The following is a 27,086-nucleotide window of genomic DNA, read 5'->3' on the forward strand; positions in this document are numbered from 1 at the left end:
GATGGTGAGGGGGCAGACCCCCAGGGGACACCATGCGCTTTGGAACATGGCTTCTGGCTGGGCACGATTGGACCTGTGTGTGCATATCTGTTGGGTGAATTAAATGAATGGAGAATGGAATTTAGGATTGTTAAAGTTTTATTCGTAGCATTTCCCTGGTTTTTACAGACACCAAGAGTTTTGAAAATTGTCTTCTTCGGAATATGGTGCCAGTGCAGTGTCTTTGCCTTCACACTCCTGCTCTGTGTGTCTCAGGGGCACCTTGAATAATGACGGGGATGTGGTGGGGTGCAGAGAGAACCCCTGAAGGAACTGCTCTGGGAAAGAAGAGCAGGGTCTTGGGGAGCATGTGGGCAGGTGATGTTCTGTAACACCAGCTAAGATCTGCTCTGTATGGTCTCCTGGATCCAGGTTTGGTACTTGCATAGGTTGGTATAGACGCTGGGGTAATCAGGCTGGGCACAGTTCTCCATCCCCCAGGACACGAGGCCCTGGAGCTCTCCTCTGCACACCAGGGGTCCCCCGGAGTCACCCTGAGGGGGAGAGACAGAGATGGAGACATCCACAGACAGATGACCAGAGCCGTGGGCATGGAGAACCCGAGAGGCAAAGATGGGATGGGGGTGGGCTGAGACCCCTGGGCAGGGGCTCTGGAGACCTCAGCCCCTGGGTGTTGGGGTCACTGGTTCCCACTCTGTCTCTGTCCCTTGGGCCCCTCTTCATCTTAGCTCTGTCTCTAGAAAACTATGTGTGTGTTTCCACATCCCCTGCCTCTGGAGCCATTGCTCAGGGATGGATTAAGACCTCTAGAGGACCTGAGCCCGGCTTTCCAGGTACCAGTATGTGATGATGGCAATGACAGTGGTCATCAGAGCTCTGTGCTCTCTCCATGGACTAGCTCATCTCATTCCACCGACTAAGACCTGCTACCCCCAGGGGACAGATGAGGAAACTGAGGTCCGGTACCCAAGGGCGAATGGCGTGGAGGAAGCCCGGCTATTACAACCTCTCTCGTTCTCTGTGTGTGTGGAGTTGGGGGGGGGGACTCCCCTGATCGTCATGTTCCTGCGGTCCTTTTGTACCTAAGTCCCTGCCCCAAACAATCCCCCTGCCCATGCTCTCCCTGGGCCTCACCTGACAAGAGTTCTTCCCACCTTGGGGGACCCCTGCGCAGACCATGCCAGCGGTGATGGCTCCAGGATAGGCCCACTGACAATCCCGATCCGAGGAGATGTTGATGTTCACGCATTGCAGAAACTTGGGGAACCTGGCTGCAGGGGCACTGAGGGGTTACGACGGAGTCGACCCTCCACCAAGCCCCAGGAGTCAGGGCCTGAGCCCCTCCCCCTCAGACCCAGGATCCAGGCCCCCGACCCCTCCTCCTCAGCCCCAGGATCCAGGCGCCCGGCCCCTCCTCCCTCAGACCCAGGATCCAGGCCCCGGCCCCTCCCCCCTCAGACCCAGGATCCAGGCCCCCAGCCCCTCCTCCCTCAGACCCAGGAGTCCAGACCCCTAGCCCCTCCCCGCTCAGACCCAGGGTTCCAGGTCCCCAGGCCCCTCCTCCCTCAGCCCCAGGATCCAGGCCCCCAGCCCTTCCTCCCTCAGACCCAGGATCCAGGCCCCGGCCCCTCCTCCCTCAGACCCAGGATCCAGGCCCCGGCCCCTCCCCCCTCAGACCCAGGACGCAGGCTCCCACCCCTCTTTCCTGACGCAGGACTCTCACCGTTGGGACTGGATGTTGTGCCCCAGCCCGACACAAGGCAGGGAGTCCCTGCGCTGGCACAGGAGCTGGCCACGGCGATGGGCCTCACTGCCCTCCGCAGCCGAGCGGGCTGCTCCAGCTGCAGCAGCATCAGGTCGTTTGCGATGGTCCAGGGGTTGTACTGGGGGTGTGGCACCTGGCGGACCACACGCAGCACCTGCTGTGTTACCTCCCAAATCCTCAGGTTGTGCTTTCCCAGGGCAACTCGAAGGTTCCTGGCCCGTGACCCCCAAGAGTAGCGCTGCTCAGGATCTGACCTGGAGGCCTCTCCCCACCCTCCAGCGATGCTCCCTTCCCTGGTGATGTCTAACCCTCCCTCTAACTGCAGGCTGAGTGCCTCCTGGCATCCTGTACACTCTCCCCCAGCCTCGGCTTTCTCTCTGGACCCGATCCTACCATTCTCCCCTTCCCCTTGTGGGCTGCACTTTGCCTTCCCCCTTGGGTATCAGGTGGTGGTTGAGCGGTCTTGGTTCTGTCCTAGGGTCTGCACCTGGATCAATACTCTGAGTTCTAAGTGAGACTGTGGGCTGTGGCTCTAGGTCAGAACTGATATTCTGGAGTATTCGTTCCAGTTACTCCATTGCTTCAGGGAGGCTCCATTCCAGTTCTAGCCTGGCCTTTGGACTCATCCGGAACTTTGGACTCTAAGCCGGGAGCTGGGTTCTAGATTGAATCTGGACGATAGCACACTTTCTAGATACTGGTGTGAGCTCCAGTTTCCAGGTTGAGTTCTGGGTTCTTGATTAAGCTCTAGTTGATGACCTGGGTTGTAGACAACGGTTTGAGCTCTGTGCTCCAGCTGGGCTCGGGGCTCTAAACGCTGGTCTGCATTCTTGATTCTAGGTTGGGTTCTGTCTTAGATCAAATTACAGGTGATAGTCTGGGCTCTTGGTTCTAGACTCTGGTCTGAGCCCTTGACCTCAGGCCAGGCTCTGGGCTCTAGACGGAGCTCCAGGTCCCAGGTTCTAGATGTTGGTTCCCATTCTAGAGTCTGGGCCCTAGGTTCTACGCTGAACTTCCGTTTATGACATTACATCTGGTTTATGGGCACTGGGTGAGCTTTCATCTGGACTTTGACTTCTAGTCTGGGGTCTGAGGTCCAGGTTTCAGTCTAGAATCTGAGAAGGGCTCTGGGTTCAATATGAAGTTTTGGATTACGGCCTCCATTCTGGGATGTAGATGGTGGGTTGAGGTCTGGGCTCTAGGCTGCTCAGAGAGGAGCTGTAGACTAGACTCTGGATTAAATGTTGGATCTAGAACAAGCTTCAGGTTCTGTCTCTATCTTATGCTCTGAGCTGTGAGCAGGTTTCTGGATTTAGGGCTGGACTGTGGGTTCTGAACCTGACTCTAGATTCCAGGCAGTGTTCTGAGGGGGTCCTGAGCTTCTGAAGGTAGACTGTGTGCAGAATTCAACCACGACTCTGGAACAGACTCCTAATCTTAGTCTCTATGTAGAGCTGGGCCCCTGGATGGATCTCAGGTTATGTGTTAGATTCTAGGTTCCGTGTGGGACTCTAAGCTTGTGTGTGGGTTCTAAACGGTTGATCTGCTTTTAGAACCTAAACTGAGTTCAAGATTTATGGCTGGATTCCACGTTCTGAGCCGGGTCTGTTGTTCTAAGCTCTTATCTAGACCCCAAACCAGGGTCCAGCTACTACACTGGGTTCCACACAGGGCTGGACTCTGGAATGCACTTGGCAGAAGAACAAAGAGGGGTTCACTCACGGACGGGCGCAGTGAGCAGCAGTGATGACCCATTCGTCAGACAGCAGGGACCCTCCACAGAGAAAACTACGGTGGGGACCTGCCAGCAGGGCCGCCTGCCATGGTTGGGAGTTCCGGATGCATCTGGAACCACCAATTATCTTGTCCCCTTGGTTCTGTGCCGTGGCTAGGAGAAGGCAAGGGTGGGGTGGAGTGGGGAAAGCAGATGAACAGATGCTCTCCATCTACCCCCAACTCTCTAGGACATCTGGAATCCACAAATCCCCCCTTTTCTGCCTAATCCTTAAACCCCCCCACCTTTATCTACCCCACCCTATAGGAGATATGCCCAACACTGCCCCCATTATTGTCCCAACATAACCAGGGAGTTTTCTAACACCCCCCCACCCCCAGGCACCTCCATAGTATCTATTATTGGATCCCAGGGCCACCTCCTCCAGGGTCCTGATACAGCTACTATGATTGACTCTGCTTCTCCATGAATACTTTCTGTCATCACTTTTCACAATACAGCACAATTCCACCTAGGAATCCTCCAACACCTTCAGGGAGCTCCCTGTTCCTTCCCCAAACTTCTCACTCAGTGTGACCCCCCCAGGATCCGCTATCTCTCCCCACACCCACTCTCCCTGCCGAGAGCTCACCATCCCATCGTCCTTCCCACCATCATTTCTGGCAACACGTTGTCTTTCCCGTATCAGTTCTTCCCTAACACAATCAAGAAGTGTCCTGCTGTCCTTTCTAATAAGACCCAGTCAAGACCTGATAGTTTTTCTCAATTCCTCTTTTATTTCTCCCCGTCTCCTACAACCCCCTGGACCCTGCAACCTCCTAATACCTCCACAACTTAGAACTTAGGCGCCCCCTCCGGCATGCTCCTCAGCCATGAGCCCCAAACGACTCCCTGCCCCTTCTCATCGGGTCATCTGTGAGCACATCGGGTCCCCAGGACCCTTCCCCATCTCTTCTCAGAGTCCAGGCCCCACTGCTGTCTTACCTACAGCCAAGATCTGAAGCGCCGTCAGCAGGAGGAACATTCTGAGGGCTGGGGGTCGGATCCTGGCAGATGTAGAGAGAAAGTGAGCGTTAAGGAGGCTGCGAGAGACCCAGAAGTTATAGGTCAGAGGCAGAGCGTCTTAGACAGAGACTAAGACCTTAGAGGCATGGATGAGGGACAGAATAGAGGCCAGAAACCAGGAGGGCAGGGTCCGGGGGCTCCTTGGTGGCTGGAGAGAGGATGCTGAGATGAGTTCAGGTCCTGCCCTGATGTCTCCTGTCTGGAGGAGTGGGGAAGATGTCTTCCTTGTCATTCATGGAGGCCTTTTATCTCTGGTCTGAGTAGCTGACGCTTCTCCTCCACCCTTCTGACTTTTTTTTTTTTTTTATTGCCTACTTCCCATTCCAGGATAGCCTGTCCCATCTCTTCTCTTTCCTCTCTCACCAGAGAAGTAGTCCCAATTGTTAATGAGAACCTGCCTGCCTGGTAGGTGAAGGTGTTGTAATCTGGAAGGAATCCCGGGAGGGGGACCCCAGGGCAGGGTGGACGGGGTGGGGGTGGGAGAGAGTCTGAGAGAGGGAGGGACAGAGACAGAGAGAGGGGCTGCCATGGGAGGAGAGAGAATCTAGGAAATGTGAGAGAAGTAGCATATGAAGGTGGAGAGGCAGAGAAAGAGTAAGAGAAATACAGGCCAGAGAGAGAAGAGTCAGAGGCAGAGAGAATTTAGGGAGACGGACAAAGAGCAGATGAATATAGATGCGGAAGGGAGGCAGATAGAACGAGACAAGACAGATGGGGACAGGACACAGGGACAGACACTCATGGAGAGGTGAGTGTGGAAAAGTGAGAGACAGAAGCAGAAAAACAGAGGGAAGAAGGGGGAGGCAGAATAGAAACAGGCACAGAGAAAGAGAAAAAAATGAAGAGAGAGAAAAGAGGCAGAGGTACCCCAACTCCAAACACACTCATACAGAATAATAGCAGTGATGATGAAAGGAGGCCAAGAGATGACAGATAAGGAAGTGGTGATACGGGGAACAGTGAGGCGGAGATGCAGGACCAGGCAGGGGACCGTGGGGAGATGGAGGGAGAGCGGGACGCAGAGGACACACAGCCGCAGAGGAAGAGAGAAGGGGGTGGGGGTGGGGAGCCGGCAGGAGACTGGAGGTGCTGGAGGCAACTGGTGCCAGGTGGTCCTGTCTCCTAGGCTCTCTCACCTTGTGGTCCACACAGTCCTGAAGGGTGGGGGAGCAAGGGCCCCGGCAGGGAGTGAGGGCGGGGGCTCAGGGCAGAACTTGTGCCCCCCAACTCAGGCTCTGCAGAGAGGTCGGGGGAGAGTGGGATACAGGGACCCAGAGAGAGGGGGACAGAGACCCAGAGAAGGGGGACAGGGACCCAGAGAGAGGGGGAAAGAGACCCAGAGAAGGGGGACAGGGACCCAGAGAGAGGGGGACAGAGACCCAGAAAGAGACCCAGAGAGAGGGGGACAGAGACCCAGAGAGAGGGGGACAGAGACCCAGAGAAGGGGGACAGGGACCCAGAGAGAGGGGGAAAGAGACCCAGAGAAGGGGGACAGAGACCCAGAAAGAGACCCAGAGAGAGGGGGACAGAGACCCAGAGAGAGGGGGACAGGGACCCAGGGAGAGGGGGACAGAGACCCAGAGAGAGGGGGACAGAGACTCAGAGAGAGGGGGACGGGGACCCAGGGAGAGGGGGACAGAGACCCAGAGAGAGGGGGACAGGGACCCAGAGAGAGGGGGACAGGGACCCAGAGAAGGGGGACAGAGACCCAGAGAAGGGGGACAGAGACTCAGAGAGAAGGGGACAGAGACCCAGAGAGAGGGGGACAGAGACCCAGAGAGAGGGGGGCAGGTGGGGAATGGCTCCAGGCAGACAGAGGAGGGCCTGGGTTTGGGGGACTCATCCTAACTTTGGGCGGGGCTAGCTGGCCTCAGCCCCTCCCCCAGCCTCTTAAATTCCCTAATGACTGCGTCTGTCTCTGGGCTTGGGCAGCCCATCCGAACCACCACGCAGCGACTCAAGAGGCCACGTCTCTGCACCCTCCCTCCCTCACCAACCCCGGGGCTTGCTCCCAAACCACTTTCCTCCCCTTTCCCGCGGGCTGGTCTCTGCCCCTAGAGAGTCCCTCTGTGCCTCTGAATCCACGTGCCCACCTAGCCCCCCGTGCGTGTCCGTTTCCCGTGCACTGGCTCTGCTGAGGGGCCTCGCTGCTTTGAACTGAAGGTCTTGGCTCCGGCCCTGGCAAACCAGAAGGGCGAGATGCACAAACAGAAACCCCCCTGAAGGCGTGGGGTGGACAGGCAGCTGCCCTGTGAGCGTTCAGATCTGCATCTTGATGCCATTGTGGTTACACGGATCCACACTTGGGATAAAATGACACAGAAACACACGTGCACATAGGTGCACAGGCAACTAGATGCACGTAGACAACAAACACCGAATGAGACCCGTAGTCCCGTCAATAGCACGGTACCCTCGTCAATTTCCCGACTCTGAGTTTGGGCTGCAGTTATCTGAGCTGCCGGGACTGGGGGAGGCTGGGGAAAGGGTGTTGGGACTCTGTACTCTCTGTGCAGCTTCCTGGGAGTCTATCATTATTTCAAAATAAAGAATTAACAACAAAACAAATTCCTGGTAAGCGCAAGCCCTGCCCCCCCTCCATTTGAGCAGAAGGCTGTGATTTGGGGGACGCGTGGGGACCCTCTGCTGAGCTAGAAGGCTTAGGTAAACCTGAGATCTCCCTCTTCCTAGAAAGAACACTCAGCTCGAGCACAAGCCCCGGCAAACCCCAGGGAGCGCAAGAAAAAAGCGCTGGGGATGCAACCACGAATAGGGCTCAGTTAACTGCCTTATCCTCCCCGTTCCAGCCCCTCGTTCCCTCGGTTCACTGCCAGGCTACTCATTCCCCTCCCGTCAGACTCCACTCTGAGCTGCTTTGCTCCCTACTCCATCCGCCACAGGACTGTTTGCCATGACAGGGGCCTCAAAAAATATCTGATGATGAATGAATGCATGAACATATGGCCACAGTCCTTGCCTTCAAGAAACTCAGTCTGGCAGGAAAGGCCTAAGAGGCAACAGGAAAGTCAGTCTGGTGTGATCTGTGCTCTAATGGGGGTGGGGGGTGGGAAGGGGTGGCAGTGTTGAAGGGCCTGATGAAGCCCCAGGGGCGGGGACGGTGTTTCCAGAGGGCGGCCTGTCTAAGCTGGGTACCGCGGCTCAATATTATAAAACAACCTAAATGGGAAAAGAATTTGAAAATACGTGTATATGTATAACTGGGTCACTTTGCTGTACACCTTAAACTAACACAACATTTTTTGGTTGGTGTTTGTTTGTTTGTTTTAAACGTCTTTATTGGAGTATAATTGCTTTACAATGGTGTTAGTTTCTGCTTTATAACAAAGTGAATCAGCTATACATATACATATATCCCCGTATCTCTTCCCTCTTGTGTCTCCCTCTCTCCCACCCTCCCTATCCCACCCCTCTAGGTGGTCACAGAGCACCGAGCTGACCTCTCTGTGCTATGCGGCTGCTTCCCACTAGCTATCTATTTTACGTTTGGTAGTGTATATATGTCCGTGCCACTCTTTCACTTCGTCCCAGCTTACCCTTCCCCCTCCCTGTGTCCTCAAGTCCATTCTCTAGTAGGTCTGCGTCTTTATTCCCGTCCTGCCCCTAGGTTCTTCATGACCTTTTTTTTTTTTCTTTTTTTACATTCCATATATATGTGTTTTCATACGGTATTTGTTTTTCTCTTTCTGACTTACTTCACTCTGTATGACAGACTCTAGGTCCATCCACCTCACCACAAATAACTCAATTTCATTTCTTTTTATGGCTGAGTAATATTCCATTGTATATATGTGCCACATCTTCTTTATCCATTCATCTGTCGATGGACACTTAGATTGCTTCCATGTCCTGGCTACTGTAAATAGAGCTGCAGTGAACATTGTAACACAACATTGTTAATCAACTATACTCCAATACGAAATTAAAAGTTAAAAAAAAAGAATTTCCAGCTTTAAATTGTCAAAAAACAAAACCAAAAACAAACCCCACACATGTACCGAGGTGTTGGTTCAGCCAGGTGCTGTGTCATGTTCTTCTTTCTGCTTTCTTTTTAATGTTCAAAACTTTTTTAAAAATAAAATTTTTTATTGTGGTGAAGTATGATACATAACATAATAAATACATAAATATAATAGGTACATAACATAAAACTTACCATTTAAAACATTTTTTAAAATAAATTTTTATTTATTTATTTATTTTTGGCTTCGTTGGGTCTTCGTTGATGTGCTCAGGCTTTTCTCTAGTTGCGGCGAGCGGGGGCTACTCTTTGTTGCGGTGCGCGGGCTTCTCATTGCGGTGGCTTCTCTTGTTGCGGACCACAGGCTCTAGGCGTGCGAGATTCAGCAGTTGTGGCAGACGGGCTCTAGAGCGCAGGCTCAGTAGTTGTGGCGCACGGGCTTAGTTGCTCCGCGGCATGTGGGATCTTCCCCGACCAGGGCTCGAACCCGTGTCCCCTGCATTGGCAGGTGGATTCTTAATCACTGCGCCACCAGGGAAGCCCCTTAAAACATCTTTAAATGGCATGCAGCACATTCACTTGGTTGTGCAACCATCACCGTCCGTCTCCAAAACCTTTTCATCTTCCCCAACTGCAGCTCTGTCCCCATGAAACACGGGCTTCCCATCCCCCCTCCCCCAGCCCTGGTAACCTTCATCCTCCTTTCTGTCTCTATGAATTTGACTACTCTAGGTATTTCATGTAAGTGTCATCATGTAGTCATTGTGTGATTATCTTGTGTGTGTCTGCCTTATTTCCCTGAGCATAATATCCTCAAGGCTCATGTCAGAATTTCCTTCCTTTTTTTATACTTTGTTTTGCTGCAGCATGCGGCATGCAGAATCTTATTTTCCGGACCAGGGATCCTGCACCCCCTACAGTGGGAGCGCAGATTCTTAACCACTGGACCACCAGGGAAGTCCCAAGAATTTCCTTCCTTTTTAAGGCTGGATCATACAATACCGTGTGGATAAGCACAATTTGTGTATCCAGGTCACTTCTTTATGTGGGTTAGCTTCTTTCATTCCTCCTTCCCTCCCTCCCTTTCTCCCTATCCTTCCTTCCATTCAACAAATATTTCTTGAGCACCTACTAGGTATCAGGCATGGTTCTAAGTGCTGAGGATATAGCAATAAACAAAATAGACGGAGATCCTTACCCTCCTGAGGCTTCCATTGTGGAAGGAAAGGCAACCAAGCAAAAGAAAGTTAAATAAACACAATGTATACTATTACAAGTTATGAGTGCTAAGTGCTAAGGAGGAGGTCAGTGTCCGGGGAAGGCCTGACTGAGGGGATCTTTGAGCAAAGACCTGCAGATTGTCAGGGATACCGGGGGAAGACTGTTCCAGACAGAGAGAGCAGCATGTGCAAAGGCCCTGGGGTGGAAGGAGGTCTGATGTGTCTGGGAACCAGTGAGGAGGCCAGTGTGGCTGGTGCAGCATGGGCCAGGGAAGAAAATAGAAGGAAATGAGGGCGGTGAGGTCGTGGAAAGTCCGGGCTCCATGTGCTAGGGACTATCTTGGGCCCATTTTACAGTCTGAGAAACGGAGGCTGGGGGAAGGGGGAAGTGGCTTGTCCAAGGTTATCCAGCTGGTAAGCGCAGGAGGAAGCGTACAAACTCTTGGACTCTCTGAATCCTCCCTATGGTCTCCCGAGGTGATCTGAGCCTCAGTTCCATCTGAGCGCTAATTTGTGTGTCCAACACTGTCTTAACGCATTTTTCGTAAGTTAACTCATCCAACCCTTCCCAGGGTCTGGTGAGAAAGGTACACGTATGATTCTCCACGTGCAGAAGGAGAAGTGGAGACGCCCGTCCAAGGTTACACAAACCTGAGTGGTAGCACCACGACACAAACCCCGGCAAAGGGCTCTTAACAACCTCAGGGATGCCCGAACACAGAGGCGTGGGTGGAGCAACTGCCCAGCCGAGTGGTGGGATGAGCCCCAGACGGAAGGAGAGACACGTCTTCCCTTGCTCAGGAAGGAAGAAGGAAAGGGTGGGGGAGTTTGCAGGTGGGCTGTGGGTCGGGTGGCCAGACGTGGAGGGAGGGCTGGGCCAGGGAGACGGGGAGGCCCGGGCCAACTCATCTCAGCGGGCACCTGGCTGGGGAGGGGAGGACGGCTAGCAGGTTCCCGGGTGAGGTTGGTGATCAGGAATTTAAAGACGCGTCCTCGGAGCGGCTGGGTGATTTTGTTTCGTTTTCCTCCAGCAAAGGACAGTGGGAGGGGGTGTGGTGAAGGGGGCGGAATGTAGGGGTAAAGGAAGTGCAGAAAGAAGGGCCTTGGTGGAGGGAGGGCTGCACACAGAGGGTCAGGGTGTCTTTGCGGTGGAAGCATGGGAGGCTGTGGTCAGGGAGTGGGACGTGGGCTTTTGTGGTTTTAGAGGTGGAGCTCTTCTGATGGAGGTAGTGGCCAGGGTGTACCTGTGGGAATGGGTGATGGGGGAGGTGGTCTCCGGCCACCTGGAGGCTGAGGGGCTGTGAAGCCAGGGGGTCCTCTCTCCTGGGGGCTCCTGACTCCCTGTCAGCAAATGCCTGTCTCTATCTCCATTTATAATACAAATCTGGCAGGTTGTCAAGGACTTTCCATACATTATCACATTTAATCCTCACAAGAGCTTTATGAGGTTAGGGTTAGGGTTAGGGTTAGTACCACGTTAGAGATGAGGAAACTGGGTCTCAGGCAGAAGTCACTTGTGCAAATGGCATTAGCCGGGATTGGAAGCTGGGTCATCTGGCTGTTAAATGCCACGCCATTCTGTCTCCAAATCTGTCTCCATGCCATCGAGGGCGGGGAGTTCTCTGCTGGATCCTCGTCTCCTGGAACAGCCCTAGCGTCTGAGAGTTCGTGCAAAGAGTGTTTCTGGTATGTGCAAATGGACCCTCACCTTGGGAATTTCCTGGCAGTCCAGTGGTTAGGACGCCACCCTTCCACTGCAGGGGGCATGGGTTCGATCCCTGGTCAGGGAACTAAGATCCCGCAGGCTGCCAAAACAAAACAAAACAAAACAAAACAAACAAAAAACCAAAGGACCCTCACCTTTATCTCTGTCCCCCATCAGCTCTTGGTTGGCAATTTCTCTAGTACCTCCTAAGTGTCACGTCTTGCTTAATTCCCCCATTGGCCCTGTGAGGGGCACACAATCACACCCATTCTACAGATGCGGAAACTGAGAGGAAGGAGGTCAGTTGCCCAACAAGCAGGTGGTGGAGCTTGGATTGGAACCCCAGTGCATCTGACTCCATGCTCCTCTGCTGCTGATTTCATGTGTCTCTTTGATTACCCAAACTCTCTCTGGGTAATCTCTTAGATGGCTCTGAGTCAGCACCTGAATCTGCTGCATGCCAGGCAGCTTCTGCATACACACCTGGGTGTCCCTGATGCCCCGTCAACAGCCAACGAACATCTCTGCCCCACCTCCCTCCATCTCCATCATCAATCACTTATTTTCCTTTGTTGGTGGTGACACCGTCCTCTCCCCAGTTGCTTCTGTCAAAAGCTGAGAGTGGTCCTTGATCCCTCCCTCACGCCCACTTCCTACTTTGGCAATTCACGTCACCTTAGTGTCAAAATAGACACTGAGTCCACCCACTTACTCCCTCTCACTCACCCTTGTCCAAGCTACCCTTATATCTCACCTGGACAGGTGCAAGAGCATGCAAGCTAGTCTCCCTGCTTCCACATTCAACCCCGTTCCCACCTCCCCCCACTCCTACCCCACACTAGGTTCATTCTCCACTTGGCAGGCAATGTGTTCTTAAAATATAAAAGAGTATCATATTAAACCCTGCTTAAAGCCCATCTATGATTTCCCACTGCAATTGTAATAAAACCTAAACACCTCCAAGGCACTCTGTGTCTGGCTTTATGTCCGCCTCTCCAGCCTCACCATTCCGTCACGCACTGTGCCTCGGACCCCCTAGACTTCCTTGACTTTCTTGACATGGTAGGTGCCTTCCCACCTCAGAGCCTGTCTTTGCTGTTCCCTCTGCCTGGGACACGCGTCCCATCCCTCTGCCCATGATCACCTTCTCTAGAGTAGACATTCCCTTCTAGTTTCTATCTCGGCCCCTTGTTGGTTTCCTTCCTATGCCTCATTTCAATCTATAATTGCTTTATGTGTTTGCTTCCTTTTTTGTTGTTGTTTTTTCTCTATGGCATTTATCACCATTGGATGTCCCTCGTGTTTTATTTATCTCCTTTTCTGTGTAGTCTATCTCCCACAACTTGAGTGCCATCTCTGACGGGGCAGGGGGTTTGCCTGCTTTCTTGGCTTCTGTTCCCTGGCACATAGTAGGTGCTCAGTAAACATTTATGGAATGAAGAAACATTTCTCTCACTCAGACTGCGGCTTCATGAGGGCAGGGACGTTGTCTAAGGTGTTCACTGCTGAATCCCTGGAGCCCACTCTGGTGCCTGGCACGTGCTGGGGCTCTATGAAAACAGGCTGAATGAGAGTGACATTATTGAGAGCCTTCCTCTCCCCAGAATCCCTGCACCCAATGCCCCCACATCTTCAGACCTGACAGGAACCTCTAATTACCCAGCCCTGGGAGAGCACGCACAGGCGGAAGGTGGGGAAGCCCATCTTTCTGAGATTGGGTTCTAAATCCTTGCAGGGAAGAATGCTTCTGACTCCGGGGGATGGTACCTTAAGGCGTGGGGAGCCTCGTCAGTCCTGGTCCTTTCACAGACATTCGATAAGTATAAAGGACCCCTTGTGTTTAGGTAAGGGCTGCCTTCACCAGGGCCCGTGGGCTCCCAGACAGAGAGCCCACTGAGGGCAGGGACTGGGGCTCACCCAGCTCTGTTTCCCCAGTGCCCCATGCAGGGCCTGGCTCCTGGGAGATGCCAGCAGACGTTGGCTTCGTGAATAAAGGGGTGATCCTTATCACTCCTCTGCCCCCAAATCTCCTGACCTCCGCCCTAGCCAGAGCCCTGCTCCGTGATGACTAGGCTTCGTGCCTGGGCAACACCCGCGCCCCACCCTCCTTGTTTACCACGACTTTCTCCCTCAGAAAGACTCGGCTGTGCTCACCACGGCCATCTGCCTAAGTGGCAAACATCTTTATTTTTGGTCAGCCTGTCTAGGAGAGGTTTCTCTTGTATTTACAGTTTTGGGGGTTTAGGCAGGAGCTCTTAATACTTACAAAGCACACCCTAGAGTTTAGTAGGATTTCCAGACTTCCTAAATAGCCCTCATCTCTGTTCCCACCATTCCCACCCCCTAATGGTTTTGGCTTCTCCCTGGCCTCTTGGCCTTTAAGTCCCCCTCCCCCAGCCCCACCCCACAGTCCTCCTAGACACAGACCCAGAAGGCTCTTTCTGACACCCGGGGCGAGGCCTGTCTGCTCTAAACCCTTCCTGGTGCCCCATCACCCCAGCGGGAAATCTGCCTTGTGCAATGGCATTCTGACCCTCTTGGGGGTGGGGTGGGGGGACGCTGGCCGCCCTCACCAGCTCCTACCCAGGCGTCCTGCACCAGAAACAGCCATTCCGCCCGGTTCACGGTGTGTCCTTCCCTGCAGGCTTTCCACCTGCTGTTCTCTGGGCCGCAGGTGCACTCGTCCTCCTCCACCCTTTTCCCCGTGCTCATTCTTACTCATCTTCTCGGGCCTGGTTTAAACACTACCTCCCTCAGAAAGCGTTCTGTGACGCCCCACGCTAAGTTGGTCGCCCCACCTCTGGGCTCCCCTGTGCCCTTACTAACCCCCGCCGTGACACGTATCCCTTTGGGTCTTGATTTGCCAGTGTCGGTCCGTGCCGCCTCCCCCATCAGACAGAGAGCCCTCTGAGGGCAGGGACTGGGGCTCACCCAGCTCTGTTTCCCCAGTGCCCCGTGCAGGGCCTGGCTCCTGGGAGATGCCAGCAAATGTTGGCTTCGTGAATAAAGGGATGATCCTTTATCACTCCTCTGCTCCCAAATCTCCGTGGCTTCCGCCTCAAAATCACAGCTGCGCCCATGCAGTCCGGCCCCTCTTACCTCTCTCCTCCAGTTACCCGCTCCACCACTCGCCTGCCTCCCTTGGCGTGCGCACACGCTGTTCCCTGGCCAGCATCGCCCTTCCCGCACATCTGCAGAGCCCACTGCCTCACGCTGTGTGGGTCTCTGCTCAAATGTCGTCTTCTCCTCGAGGTCTGCCGTAGCCACCCTACGTACATGTGTGGCATGCTTCCCATCCTCCGATTAATCAGTTTATCACCAGCTGACACACTACATACTCTACTTATTTTCCTCCTTTTCTGGCCTCTCCCATGAGGGCAGGTTTTTGTTTTGTTCGTTGCTGTCACAAATTGGGTGCTCGATACATATTTGCAGAATGAATGAATGAATGAATGTACACATGGATCTTGAGGTCATGGAAGGTTTCCAGTGTTCACAGGGGACCTTCAGGTTTCTGCCAGACTGTGTCTCTCGCCCTTGGAGGCTGGCTCAGGCCAGGGGGACCGGTGGGGAGGTGGGAGGAGAGAGCAAAGCTCCCCAGCCAGGCAGCGGAAGGAAAGACTTTGCTCTTCCGTCAATGGCCACCCAATGCAAGCTGCGGTCAGTGACCCCCTTGTGGTTGGAGCTGAGAACAGCCTTTTCCCCAGCTCCCACTCGAGGCCCTCTTGTCACATTTGCCACAGAACCGTGGTTGAATCTGAATAGAGACGGGTTGTTAAGTGTAACATACACACCGGATTTTGAAAACTTAGTACCAAAAAAACGTAAAACACCCTCAAGGTTTTAATTAATTTATTTACTTTTGGCTGTGCGGGGTCTTCGTTGCTAGGCGCGGGCTTTCTCTGGTCTACTCTGCCTTGTGGTGCGCGGGCTTCTCATTTCTGTGGCTTCTCTTGTTGCGGAGCACCGGTTCTAGGCGCGTGGGCTTCAGTAGCTGTAGTTCGGAGGCTCTAGAGCGCAGGTTCAGTAGTTGTGGCACACAGACTTAGTTGCTCCGCGGCATGTGGGATCTTCCCAGACCAGGGATAAAACCGTGTCCCCTGCCTTGGCAGGCAGATTCTTAACCACTGAGCCACCAGGAAGTCCCATCCTCAAGGTTTTAAAATATTGATTACATGTTAAAATAGTAATATTTTGGATATAGTGGGTCAAATGAAATACATTATTAAATTTTCCCCTCCCCCCCCTTAAAAATATGGCTACTTGTAATTTTGAAATTACTCATATGGCTCGCATTATATTCCTATTGGATAGTGCTACTCTAAACCACAACAGAAATCTAACCAACCACCCACCTCCTGGTGTGAAGGTGTGAAGGTGTGACGGGAGAAACTCGGTTACAGAAAAGTCCCTTGCCCCAAACCACAGGGTCAATCAGTGGCCGACCTGCAACAAGGGCCCAGGTCCTCTTGCTTCCAGCAGGCGGCATAGCAAAAAGGTTCAAAAGTCCTAGCTCCTTCACTGATTTGCTGCTGTGTGACCTTGGGAAAGTCACTTCACCCCTCTGAGTCAAAAATTTACCCTTTGTAAAATTGGGGATCAAAACGCAAGGAAGGAGCGTTCCGCAGTGCCTGGTGCACTAGAATCATTCCAATTGACCGTGATCATCTTGCGCCCCCTAGAGCCCGTTCTCTCCACCGCAGCCGCAGGGATTTTTAGAAAACGGAGATGGGCTCCTGCCTCTGCGAGACGTCGCAGGACCAGCCCTGGCTACCACCTGATCTCAACTCTTGCTCTTCTTCTCCCTGCCCACTCTGCCCTGACCACACTTCCTTGCTGTTCCCTGGACTTACCAACTTTATTCCCACCTCTGGGCTTTTGCATCGGCAGTTCCCTCTGCCTGGAAAGCTCTCCCCCAAGATGGCCTTATAATTCACTCCTTTGCTTTATTCAGGTCTCAGCTCAAATGCCACCTCCTCAAAGAGGCCTTGCCCTGACCCCTATGGACACTGGCTCTTGCTGTCTCCCTCCCTCTTTATCCTGCATTATTTTTGTTGCATTAATCACTATCTGAAATTTTATTTTTATTGACTCATTGTCTGTTTCTCCCAGATTGTGAACTTCACGGGGGCAGGGGCTTTTCGTCTTTTGCTCACTGCAGTATTCCTAGCACTTGGCACATGGGCCACAGATGAGGTGCTCAATAAACGTCTGTCGAATGAATAATTATCCTGATGCTCAGTTAACTCACGGAGGAGGTGGGGCCTCTGGTCCCTGCCTTCCAGCCCAATCTAATTAGGAAAAGCGAGCCCCAAAGAGTGTGGATGGCTGGAGGACAGGACCCAAGGGCTGGGGTTTGGGAGAGTCCTAATGTCCTGGGCTGGGCAGGGTGGGAGGAGAGAATCAGGGATGCTTCCAGGAGGCCCCTGGAGGATGTGAGCTGGAAGATGGGAAAGGAGGGCACTCCTGACAAGGAACCAGCCCAGCACAGCTCGGAGGTGGGACCGAGGACACCAAGTCTCCCCAGGGGTCAGGCAGGAAGTTTCTGAGCCTCACACCTGTCTGCACTGGCAGGGAGGCAACCCTGCAACCCAGAGCCCCCCGGGGGGCCGAACTTTAATGTGAACAACGAAGTTGGACACCATTATCAAATACTCACAACAGTGCTTTGCTAGGAGGCTTTGATTCCATTCTCAGAGGAGGAAATGGAAGACCAGAGAGGTTAAGTCACTGACCCAGGTTCACCCAGCTCTGCCTCCAGAAATCTGAGGTCTGGGGAGCTCACCCAGCGGCTCCCCACCCATCACACAGAGACTCAGGTGGTGGTGGGTGGGGAGAGTGGGGGTAAGGGCTAAATACACCGTCTTGAGGAGCCCCAGGCAGACCTGGGTGTGAGCCCCCAGTTGGGGCTCCAGCGAGGTGACCTCAAGCCAGTTATGGGGCTCAGGCTACAGCCAATGAGATCGTGCTGGGGATGAAATGAGACGGCCTGCCCTGTACACAGCGCTCACACAGAAGCCTCACGATTGCTGTAACTGACGTGCCCATCACGTTACATGGTTTTGCTTATCCCACTGCAGGCAAACATGAAACATGAGGCACACAGTAGGCGCTCAAGAAGGGTCAGGACTATCTGAGCACGCCCAGAGCCCCACAGAGGTACAGGCAAGCGGCCCCCTAATTCCCACTCGCTCAGGAATGCAAAGTTGTACAGCTCTCTCCTCTCTGAGGCCCAGGGGTCCCCCAGACACCCAGGAGTCCTCCGCAGCCCCAGGAGCCCAGAGCCCCAGCTTCTGCAGGACCACAGGTAAGAGGTTCCGACCCCTTCCCAACCTCACACCGAAGCCCGGGCTAAGGTAACTCGGGTTCCTTCACAGTGTCATTTACAGGCGGCCCCGCACTCCCACGTCGTCGGATCCCAGCGGAGAACTGGAGTCTCTAGAAGCCGGGGATGGGCTCCGAAGTCGGGGGTCCGGACGGCTGTGGCTCCCGCGGCGACCCCTCCTCGTCCAGCCCCCGGCGGCCCTTGCCGATGGCCAGGCGGGGCCGGCCGCGGTTCAGGCCTTCCAGGAGGGCGCAGGCCTGGCAGAGCGCGCGGCTGGCCAGCGCCCCGCAGCGGGAGCAGGCGCCGGGGGGCGGGGGCCGCGCGGCCGGGGCCAGCGCCAGGCGCTCGGCCGAGTGCACGAGGTCCAGCACCGCCGACGGCCGCGCCGCCTCCAGCAGCTTGAGCAGGTCGCGCGCGTGGCCGCGGAAGGCCTCGGGCGCGTACACGCACTCCTCGGAGAAGTAGTCCAGGCGACGGAAGTGCGCGTACAGCACCACCTCCTTCTGCGAGGCCAGCTGCAGCGGGCGGCAGCGCGGCAGGGCGCCCCCCTCGCCCGGAGAGCCCAGGCCCCCGCCGCGCGCCAGCCGGCCCGCGTCGCCCCGCAGGAAGTTCATGAGCACCGTCTCCGCCATGTCGTCGGCGTTGTGTCCTGGGGGAGAGACGCGAGCCGGTGAGGAGGGGGCGCGGGGGCCGGCGGGTCCGCGGGAGGAGACCCCGCGGTACCGTGGGGCGGCCGGGGGAGGCTGCGGGTGAACCCCGCGAGAAAGGAGAGGGGAACACACCAGGCTCCCGTGGAGCAACTTGGGATGCCCTCATTTGCCCCCCTCTTATTGCAAACCAGGCTCTGTGCTCGGTGCCCTTTCAGGTAGTGAGTAACACTGCTTTACGCTACAGATATAATTTCAGTCTAGTGAAGTGTACTTCAGACCGCACAGACATCAAAATGGCATTTGATGGAGATGCTCAAGTGGGCTGTTGACACAAGTGCCTCTGGGAATGCAGATTATGGTATTTAGAAGGACCAGGGAGAAAGTAAGTGCATAGTTACACAACAGTCACCATAAATTTGAAGCTGAATCTCTGCTTATTCTGTAACTTGTCATCTTATACTTGGGTCTATAGTAAAACACCGGTCTTACGGCTTCTCAAGTCGGCCATACTTTCCCTCCTCAAGGCCTTTGCATAAGCTGTTTCCTCTGCTCAGAACCTCTCCCACCCCCTTTTTGTCCTTCACCTAGTTACCCACTCGGCTTCAGGTCTCCGCTCACTCAGGAAACACTTCCTTAATCCCCACGTTTCTCCCTTCACTAGGTCCTCCTGTGTCATTTTCCTTAGTGGCACAGGAAATAATTATAATCAGGTTATAATTACGTATGTGAGAAACGGACAGGAGCAGAGACTGTGTTGTGCATCATCATAACGGCAAACATTTATATGTTTACCGTTTCTCAGTGTCTTGTCTAAGTGCGTCATACGTAATTCCCATAATTCATCTAATTCCCAGTAACTCTAGGTCCTAGATAGTATTAATATCCCCATTATATAAAAGAGGAAGCCAAGGTTAGGTAGTTTGTTCTAGGCTATATAGCTTGCATCTGGCACACAATAAATGGTCAACAATTATTTGTTTAAGTCATGATTGGTACAGAGAAAGTGTTATCAAAGAGGAGAAGCGAATAGAGAAAAGGACACAGTTGCGTTCAGACTAGATGCTTCTGATGGGAGATGCCCCTTCATACCCCTCCTTTTGTGACAAGGGACACAATGTCATAAAAAAATAAGCGCAGAGAACCACAGCCCTAGCCCCTAGAGAGTACCCTACCACCCCTCTATTTGCCAGCGTGTGTGTACAAGGATGATGGCAGTGACTCAAAAGCTTACGATGCCCAACCTAAGGACACGCACATACTATGAACCTTCGGTGTGCATGCACAGCCCCTCCTCCTTTTTTAGCGTCTCCAATTAGGATATACGCAGTCTCCTTTACGACCTCTGGGGCATCCGCCTCAGTGGGCTTACAGTGGCCGCCCCTCGCCCGCGCATGCGCCCGTTCCTCCCACCGCGCCCCTCTGTGCCGCGCCTGCGCTCACCCGTCACGACGTGCGTGGCTCCCACGCGGCGCGCCCCTTCCTCTAGCGCCCGGCGTCGCAGCACCCCGCAGAAGGTGCAACAGGAGCGGCTGCGGCCGGAGCCGGCCGTGCTGCGGGCCACGGCGTCCATCGTCCAGCCCCCGAAGAGCTCTGCGTAGGCCACGACGGTGAGCGGGAGCTCCCAGCGTGCTGCTTGCCGCCGCACGGCCGCCAGCGCCGCGTCCCGGTAGCCGCCGATGCCCTCGTCCACGGCCACGAGGTGCAGCGAGATGCCCAGGCGCGGGGCCAGCTCGCGCAGCACGTGCGCCAGCACAGTGGAGTCCTTGCCGCCCGAGGCGCCCACGGCCACCACGGCGCCGGGCGGCAGCAGGCGGCCCGCGACCACCGTGTGCAGCACCTCGGCCTCGAAGGAGGCGCAGAAGCAGGTGGTGCACAGCGCCTGGCCCGAGCGCGGACGGCGGAGGGCGGCTCGCGCCTTGTGGCAGGAGGCGCACCGCGGGGCGGGCATCGCGGGGTCCTGGCGAGACGGGAGGGTCGGCTTCTCCTGGATGGGTGGAGAGGGGAGGCGGGTTACACGTGGATTCCGGATTGCAGGAGTCTGCCTACAGAGAGGCTGCTTGCGTAGTGTCTCTGCCAGGAATAATGCAGGCCGAGTAGGCCTTTTCCAGAGTAAGGGAGGGTTATACGTATACAGTTGACCCTTGAACAACACGGGGGCCAGGGACGCAGCCGAAATCCGCATAACTTTACAGTCGGCCTTTCTGGTTCCGCATCCGCGGATTCAACCAAACCGCGGATGGTGTAGTACTGTATGTATTTACTGGGGAAAAAAAATCAGAGTATTAGGGGACCAGCGCAGTTCAAACTCATGTTGTTCAAGGGTCAACTGTATTCCAGTTTAAGAAAGCTTAGTGCCTCCAGGAAGACTTCTTGGATTACACCCATTACACACCAAGAAGAGAAGGAGCTGGTTGGGAGAGGTGGAGGGGAGAGGGAGAGACAGGCAAGTTACACCCAGAATTAGGTCGGATTCTGTTTGGAGGGATGGAGGTGCCTATTAGGGCCAGTTTCACAGTCTCCAGGGAGGCCAGCCCTTTTACAACCCTGGTCAGAAAGACAGGGTGCTTATCACTGACCTGGGCTCCCAGGGCTGTTCAGAGAGCTTGGGAGGGGCAGTGATCTAAGAACAGAGGGAGTCCAGGGAACTGCAGCTCTGTTAGGGGAAGGGGGATGGACAGAAAAGACCAACTGGATTTCACTTTGGTGGGGGTGGGATACTGTCTCTAGGCATTGGTCCCAATTGTATCCTCTGAAAGGCAGGGCAGTCATCTCCTCCAGGGAGACACAGAGGCAGCATGGGTCGTACCTCCAAGGAGATCGACTGTGGCTTCTTCTGTTTTGGGGGCGAGGGGAGGGCGGGCTGTGGGCCTCCAGGATTGCTGTGGTCTCAGAATCTCCCGAAAGCTTCTGTGGCCTTACCAAGACTTGGATCAGCCCAGTTTTAACTCATTTCTGTTCCCCCCACCTCATCCGTCCCCACCCAGCCAAAAATTCCAACCCTCTCTCCTCGGACCCACCTGCTTGGGGAACCCATGAAAACCCACCAGACTGAGTCCCTCCTCCCCAAGCCACCATCATCTCCAGGCTGAACTAGTGCAGTAGCCCCTGAGCAGGCCACCCTGTTTCCAGGGTTTACCACAATGTGTGGAATCATTTTATGTGACTTGTATGTTTACTGCCTGTAACACCAATTAAGGACCAGTGTAACCCAGACGTCTGACAGGCATCTCAAAACCTAGACTCCTGATTCCCCTTCCCAAACCTGCTTCTCTTGCGGTAAAGGGCAGCTCCATCCCTCCAGCTACTCAGGGCAGGAGCCTTGTGGTCCAGGACCCACGACTGCTCTTGCTTCTCACTCTCCCTGTGGGTGACTCCCAACTGCAATGGCAAGTCCCAGCCTTTCCTCCAAATGCGCCACTGAAGATGCACCTGGGGCATCCTCCTCAGACCTCAAACCCCAGATGCCCAACCAGAATGGAGCAAATCCTGTTTGTAGCTTCAAAACAGAAGCCCAACGCTCCTTAGCATCTCCACAACTGCGACCCTAGTCTGAGCTGAGCCATGTCGCTCTTACTGCAGGAGGCTCCTCCTTGGTCTCCCCGCCCCACGCTCCCCTCCTCTACACACACAATTCTCCACAAAACAGCCAGTGGGATCCTGCCCAGTATCTCCTCTACATTCTCCCATGCATCTCATCTCACTTTCGTAAAAGCTTACGTCTGATGAGGCTCCCTTTTTCTCTGACCTCACATTCCACTCTCCTTCAGCCACTCTGGCCTCTACTCTCCAACACCCCAGGAAACACCTACCCAGGAAAGTGTTAGCACTGCTCTTCCCTCTGCCCAGAGTACTCTTCCTTGTCACTGGGCCCAGCAAGCAGCCCTCAGGACCCATTGGCCATGACCATTCGGCACATCCGTCACAGCTGAGCAACGCCCTCTTGAAATCTTCCCCCCCACACACACCCTATCCCACCCCCGGCTTTGACTTGATTCTCCCTCGCTCTCCTGGTCTGCTTCCTGCTCAACCTCCAGTCTCGTTTGGAGAGCTCTCTATGGTTCTCAGGTCCTGCCCAGCTCATTTTCCTTGTGGGTGACTCTGAATAATGACGTCCATCGGGCTGGTCCTCCAGATGCCCCACTGAGGATCCCCGCTGGTCCTCTGGGATCCTAGGCGCCCAAACTGACCAGCAACTCTGCTCCCCACAGGGAGAAACCTGTGCTTGCCCAGCTGTTCCCTGTCTCCTGAGAGGACTGCCACTTCCAGCTCCTCCCCAGGACAAGACATAAAGTCACCCTGGACTCATCTCTCTTCTCCCCCTAAATCTATGGTCACTCAGTCCTAGGGGTCTACCTCCTGAGTGAGGAAGACCCTGGCAAGCGATGAGTCTGTGCAGACTGTCAGAGGCTCATAAGTCATGATACAGTTTTAATCTTATTCAGAGAGAGATGGGAGCCATGGGAGGGTTTTGCGCGAAGAAGGGATACGATCTGACTTGGGTTTTAAAAGTTTCCCTTTGGCTGCTGTGTGGGGAACAGGCCGTGGCAGGCAGGATCAGAGGCAGCGAGGCCAGGGAAGAGGCTATGGCAATAGTTAGTGAGATGATGGTGGCCTGGACTGGGGTGCTGGCAGTGGGGATGACAAGAAGAGGTGGGATTTTGTATCTATTTTGAAGGTAGGGTCCACGGGACTTGCACAGAACTTGGATTGGGGTGGAGGATGTGGTCATGAGGAAAGAGAAAAGGATGACTTGGAGGTTTGGGCCTGAGCACCTGGGAGGATGATGGGACCATTTAGTCAGAGGGGAGCTGACCAGAATTCCATTTGGACATGTCAGATTTGAAGTGTCTGTTATGCATCTCCCCCTCGAAGACGTTATAGACCCCAGGCTGGGTCAGGCGCCTCCTTTGGGCTCGCAGAGCCCCATGTATGCCCCCACCCCAACCGGATCATGACGGTATCCTTCGTGGTGACAGGCCTGTCTCCCCCGTTGTACTGTGAGCTCACTAACGGCAGGGACAGGGTCTGCTTCGGCCACCACTGACTTCTCCTGCCTCGCACGGGATTTGGCACAGGGTCGGTGCTCAGGAAAGATCTGTAGGCTGAGGGAATAATAAATGCGCCCGGAAGACGAGACCCAGACCCCCAGGGATGCCTCCGAATCGCAGCCTTGTCGGAAGGACGGAGAGTGTGTAACATCATTCTATCAAAACAGAGGTTCCAGGACAGAGTAGGGACCTCCCGGACGTACCCAGTTGGAAGCGGGGGCAGGGAAATGGTCGAATTCCAGCCTGGGGGAGGGGATGGGCGAGCAAGAGACAGGCCGGACCGCAGTGCCCAAAGTGGGGATCCCGGTCAGAAGGCCTCTGCGATACAAGCGTTGGGAAATCAAAGGCGAGTGGCTTCACCCCCAGAGAGACCCTCCACCCTCACACGGCACCGCAACAAAGAGCGGGCGCTCACGAGCCGACCAGCTGGTGAGGAAATACCTGAGTAGAACGCGGTGCTGGATGGTCCAAACTGCCGAACACGCGGAACTCCGACGCGGAAGTGGCTCCAGAGACTACGACTACCACAAGGCCTTGGGGGCTGTCTTGCCTACGACTCCCAGAATCCCATGCAACAGCTCCACCTGAAGAGCCTGTGGTTACTGCGCCCTCGGCCTTCAACTCCCAGCAGTCCCTGCTGCCCCGTGTTTCGCTCTGCCTACCACTCCCAAAATGCACTGCTTTGTTTCCGTCTGCGCCTGCGCACGGACAAGGGACGTGGGGTGTGTACTGTTTGCTGTGGTAGTAATCTGTTACCATGCAGGACGCTTAAAAGGCGAAATGGCTGTATTCGGATGATCTGCTTTAGTGGGATTATTATAGGCTTTTAGAGGGATTATAGAGCATATTATTTTTACCCTTTGAGGTGGGGTTGCGGGTGGGAATTGAAGGTGGGAGTGCGGGGTTTGGTCGTGGGTGTAAAAGGAGACAGCGCATGCGCAGCGCAGAGAGCCTGAAGGTGGGGGTTCGGAATGGATCTAGGCATTGCCTGCAGGGGTGGTAATGGTGCGTGTGGACGCGTAGGGTGGGGAGAGGGAGCAGTGTGTGTGTAAGCTGAGGTCTCTGCGCGTGCATCAGCCCTAGAGCCTCCGACTTCTGAGACTGAGGGTTCCAAAGACTCAGATCCCTGAAACTCACTAGTCCCTAGGCCCCGTGTCATAGAGACTCGGAGTTCCAGTGACGCAGAGACCCAGACCCCTGAGACTTCAAGCAGCCGAGAGAACCAGGACTCCAGAGACAACTCTCCCCAACCAAAGCCCAGAGACCTGGAGGGTTCACCCCCCAGGCCCTCAAAACTGAAATCTGGGGGCCAAAGAAGACCAAAGATTCAGATCTCTTAGACGCAGAAGACCAGAGATCCTGGGCCTCAGAAACTGAGACCCAGGGTCCCCAAACCAGATCCCCCAAAACTGATGCTCAAAGGTCCTCACGATGAAGGGACCAGAGCCTCAGGGATCCCAAGACAGAGGTGCACAGCCCCAGGGTGTGCGGGTCTGTGGTGAGTGATGTCACGAGTGGCTTGACAGGCACTGTGGAGGCCATGCTTTCCTCATGACAGGGGAGCCATGATGCCTTAGTGTAAGATGAGATGGCCTCCATGAAGTCACCATCAAGGGTCATCATGGGCCAGTTCTTGTCATCACTGGCTCGTTGGTTCTTCTGTTGAATGGTCATTTCCTGAGGTCTCCTTGTGCCAGGCTGGCCCTGTGCTAGGTTCTGGTGACACGAGCGAAGTCACAGTCCTCTTAGCCCTCTGCCTGGTGGGGGTGAGAGAGTCATAGTTAATACAGGTGACAAAGCTTGACGTCGGTGTTAGGAGCTCTGGAAGCTGAGCCTCAATCACTGCTAGCCAGGGCATCACGGGAAAAAATTCAAGCAGAGGTTATTAGACAGTGTGCTTAGCACTTTACATGCACTGTCTTAGTTTGCTCATCTGTAGAATGGGGATGATAATAGCAATACCTGCCTTAAAGGGCTTATGTGAAGTCAAATTGAATTAACAACACCTACAAAGAGTGGTTTGTGCTCTAGAAAGTTTATTCCAGTTGCCAAATTAGAAAGAACTGGTAAAATGAATCTCCAGAGGTGGTGAATTTAAAGCATTTTGGGGCACTTCCCTTGGAGATGCAGAGGCTAAGACTCTGGGCTTCCACTGCAGGAGGCACAGGTTCGATCCCTGGTCGAGGAACTGAGATCCCACATACTGCGCGGCACAACCAAAAAAAAAGAAAAGAAAAGCACTTTCACTCAAGATAAAGTGGAAGCAAAATAAATGCCCAACCTCATTTGAAAGTTTTATTAAATATAGCACATTTCCTCTTTTTTAAAAAAAACAGTGAGGGGACTTCCCTGGTGGTGCAGTGTTTAAGACTTTGCACTCCCAATGCAGGGGGCCGGGGTTTGATCCCTGGTCAGGAAACTAGATCCCACATGCGTGCCTCAAATTAGAGTTTGCATGCCACAACTAAGGAGCCTGCCTGCCACATCTAAGACCTGGTGCAACTAACTAACTAAATATATATATATATATATATATATATATATTTTTTTTTTTAAGTGAGAATTGAATTTAGAAGACTAGGTAATTGCCCAGAAAAATAAAACAGAACAACATAAAATCATACTTCCAATAGGACATATAATAGAGAAAACAAATGCCCAGAAAAAAAAAAAGGAAGTCTACCAAGGGGGTAATCAAATGTCGTTGGCTCTGGGAAGCTGGACCTGGTGTTGATGATGTTATAGACCATACCGTGACACCATTTAACCTCATGTGTGGGATGGTGCTTTGCATAGAGTAGATGTTCAATCAACATTCAAGAATGAGGGAAAGTCAGCTGGTCCCTCCAAAACCTAGATCTAAACATTCTATTTAATAAGTACAAATCATACCTAGTAAGGTCTTATGAGAAAACATAGTTTAACATTTTTCCTGAAATATAATAGTTAATGAGGATTATGAATACTTCTCACTATTATTATAATTACTTGCTGAAACTGATGGTCCCTCCCCAATGAGTTCCTATCAGTTCATTTCTCAATCTCGCTACATAAGGTCCGAAACTCTCCTGTAATCCTTCTCTCTCTGGTCCCCATTAGTGTCCTCAACCTTAGGCCCCATGGTCTTTCCTGTAGACTCACTGTCCTTTATTCCCTTAAGCAATTAGGACAGGCAGACATGCAGAAGCATCCCTGAGGATGAACTAGGAAGCAGAGAGAAAAATAAGAGAACCCCAGCCCACTGATAAGAGGGTCTTCTTGTCCCCCAATCCTTTTCTGTTAAGAAGACCTTATCTTTTCACCACTCCAGGTTATATGGCTTCCTTCCTGGCCTGAGTCTTGGATCCCATGCTTGAGGGATCAGACCCCTCCTGGAGCTGGGCGATTTTTGAGCTCAGGACCTGGCTCTATTTCAGCACCACGGGCAGCGCCACCCTGTTGCTTGGAGCTCACCAGCCTGACAAAGACGCCACAGGTTATCTTCACTGAAGGCTTCAAGTTACCATTTAAAAGTCATCCTTTAAATACAGTATGTGGGGGAATTCCCTGGCGGTCCAGTAGTTAGGACTCGGTGCTTTCACTGCCATGGCCCGT

At 53.8% G+C, this 27,086-nt stretch overlaps 2 protein-coding genes across 3 annotated transcripts; both read right to left on the minus strand.

The window, feature by feature from the left end:
* Window positions 1–377: 377 nt before the first annotated feature.
* On the minus strand, window positions 378–4,539 carry LOC307178817 (kallikrein-14-like; the record flags this gene model as incomplete). The annotated part of the gene is made up of 5 exons (XM_079907359.1): window positions 4,485–4,539; window positions 3,488–3,653; window positions 1,724–1,977; window positions 1,135–1,271; window positions 378–533 (listed from the first exon to the last, which is right to left on the minus strand). Exons 1-5 carry the CDS (start codon window positions 4,522–4,524, stop codon window positions 378–380), a joined length of 753 nt encoding a protein of 250 aa, XP_079763485.1. The 5' UTR covers window positions 4,525–4,539.
* A 10,810-nt stretch (window positions 4,540–15,349) lies between these two features.
* On the minus strand, window positions 15,350–23,963 carry LOC307178535 (cytoplasmic tRNA 2-thiolation protein 1-like). Of its 2 annotated transcripts, XM_079906758.1 has the most exons (3): window positions 23,934–23,963; window positions 19,885–20,428; window positions 15,350–18,443 (listed from the first exon to the last, which is right to left on the minus strand). In XM_079906758.1, the coding sequence occupies exons 2-3, from the start codon at window positions 20,390–20,392 to the stop codon at window positions 17,908–17,910; spliced, it is 1,044 nt and encodes a 347-aa protein (XP_079762884.1). In that variant the 5' UTR covers window positions 20,393–20,428; window positions 23,934–23,963; the 3' UTR covers window positions 15,350–17,907. The 2 variants fall into 2 exon arrangements, with proteins under 2 accessions (XP_079762884.1, XP_079762883.1); XM_079906757.1 differs by lacking the exon at window positions 23,934–23,963 and having other exon boundaries at window positions 19,885–21,279.
* Window positions 23,964–27,086: the final 3,123 nt, after the last annotated feature.

This window comes from Stenella coeruleoalba (assembly GCF_951394435.1).
Source record: "Stenella coeruleoalba genome assembly, chromosome: 20".
In the NCBI taxonomy this organism is placed as follows: Eukaryota; Metazoa; Chordata; class Mammalia; order Artiodactyla; family Delphinidae; genus Stenella; species Stenella coeruleoalba.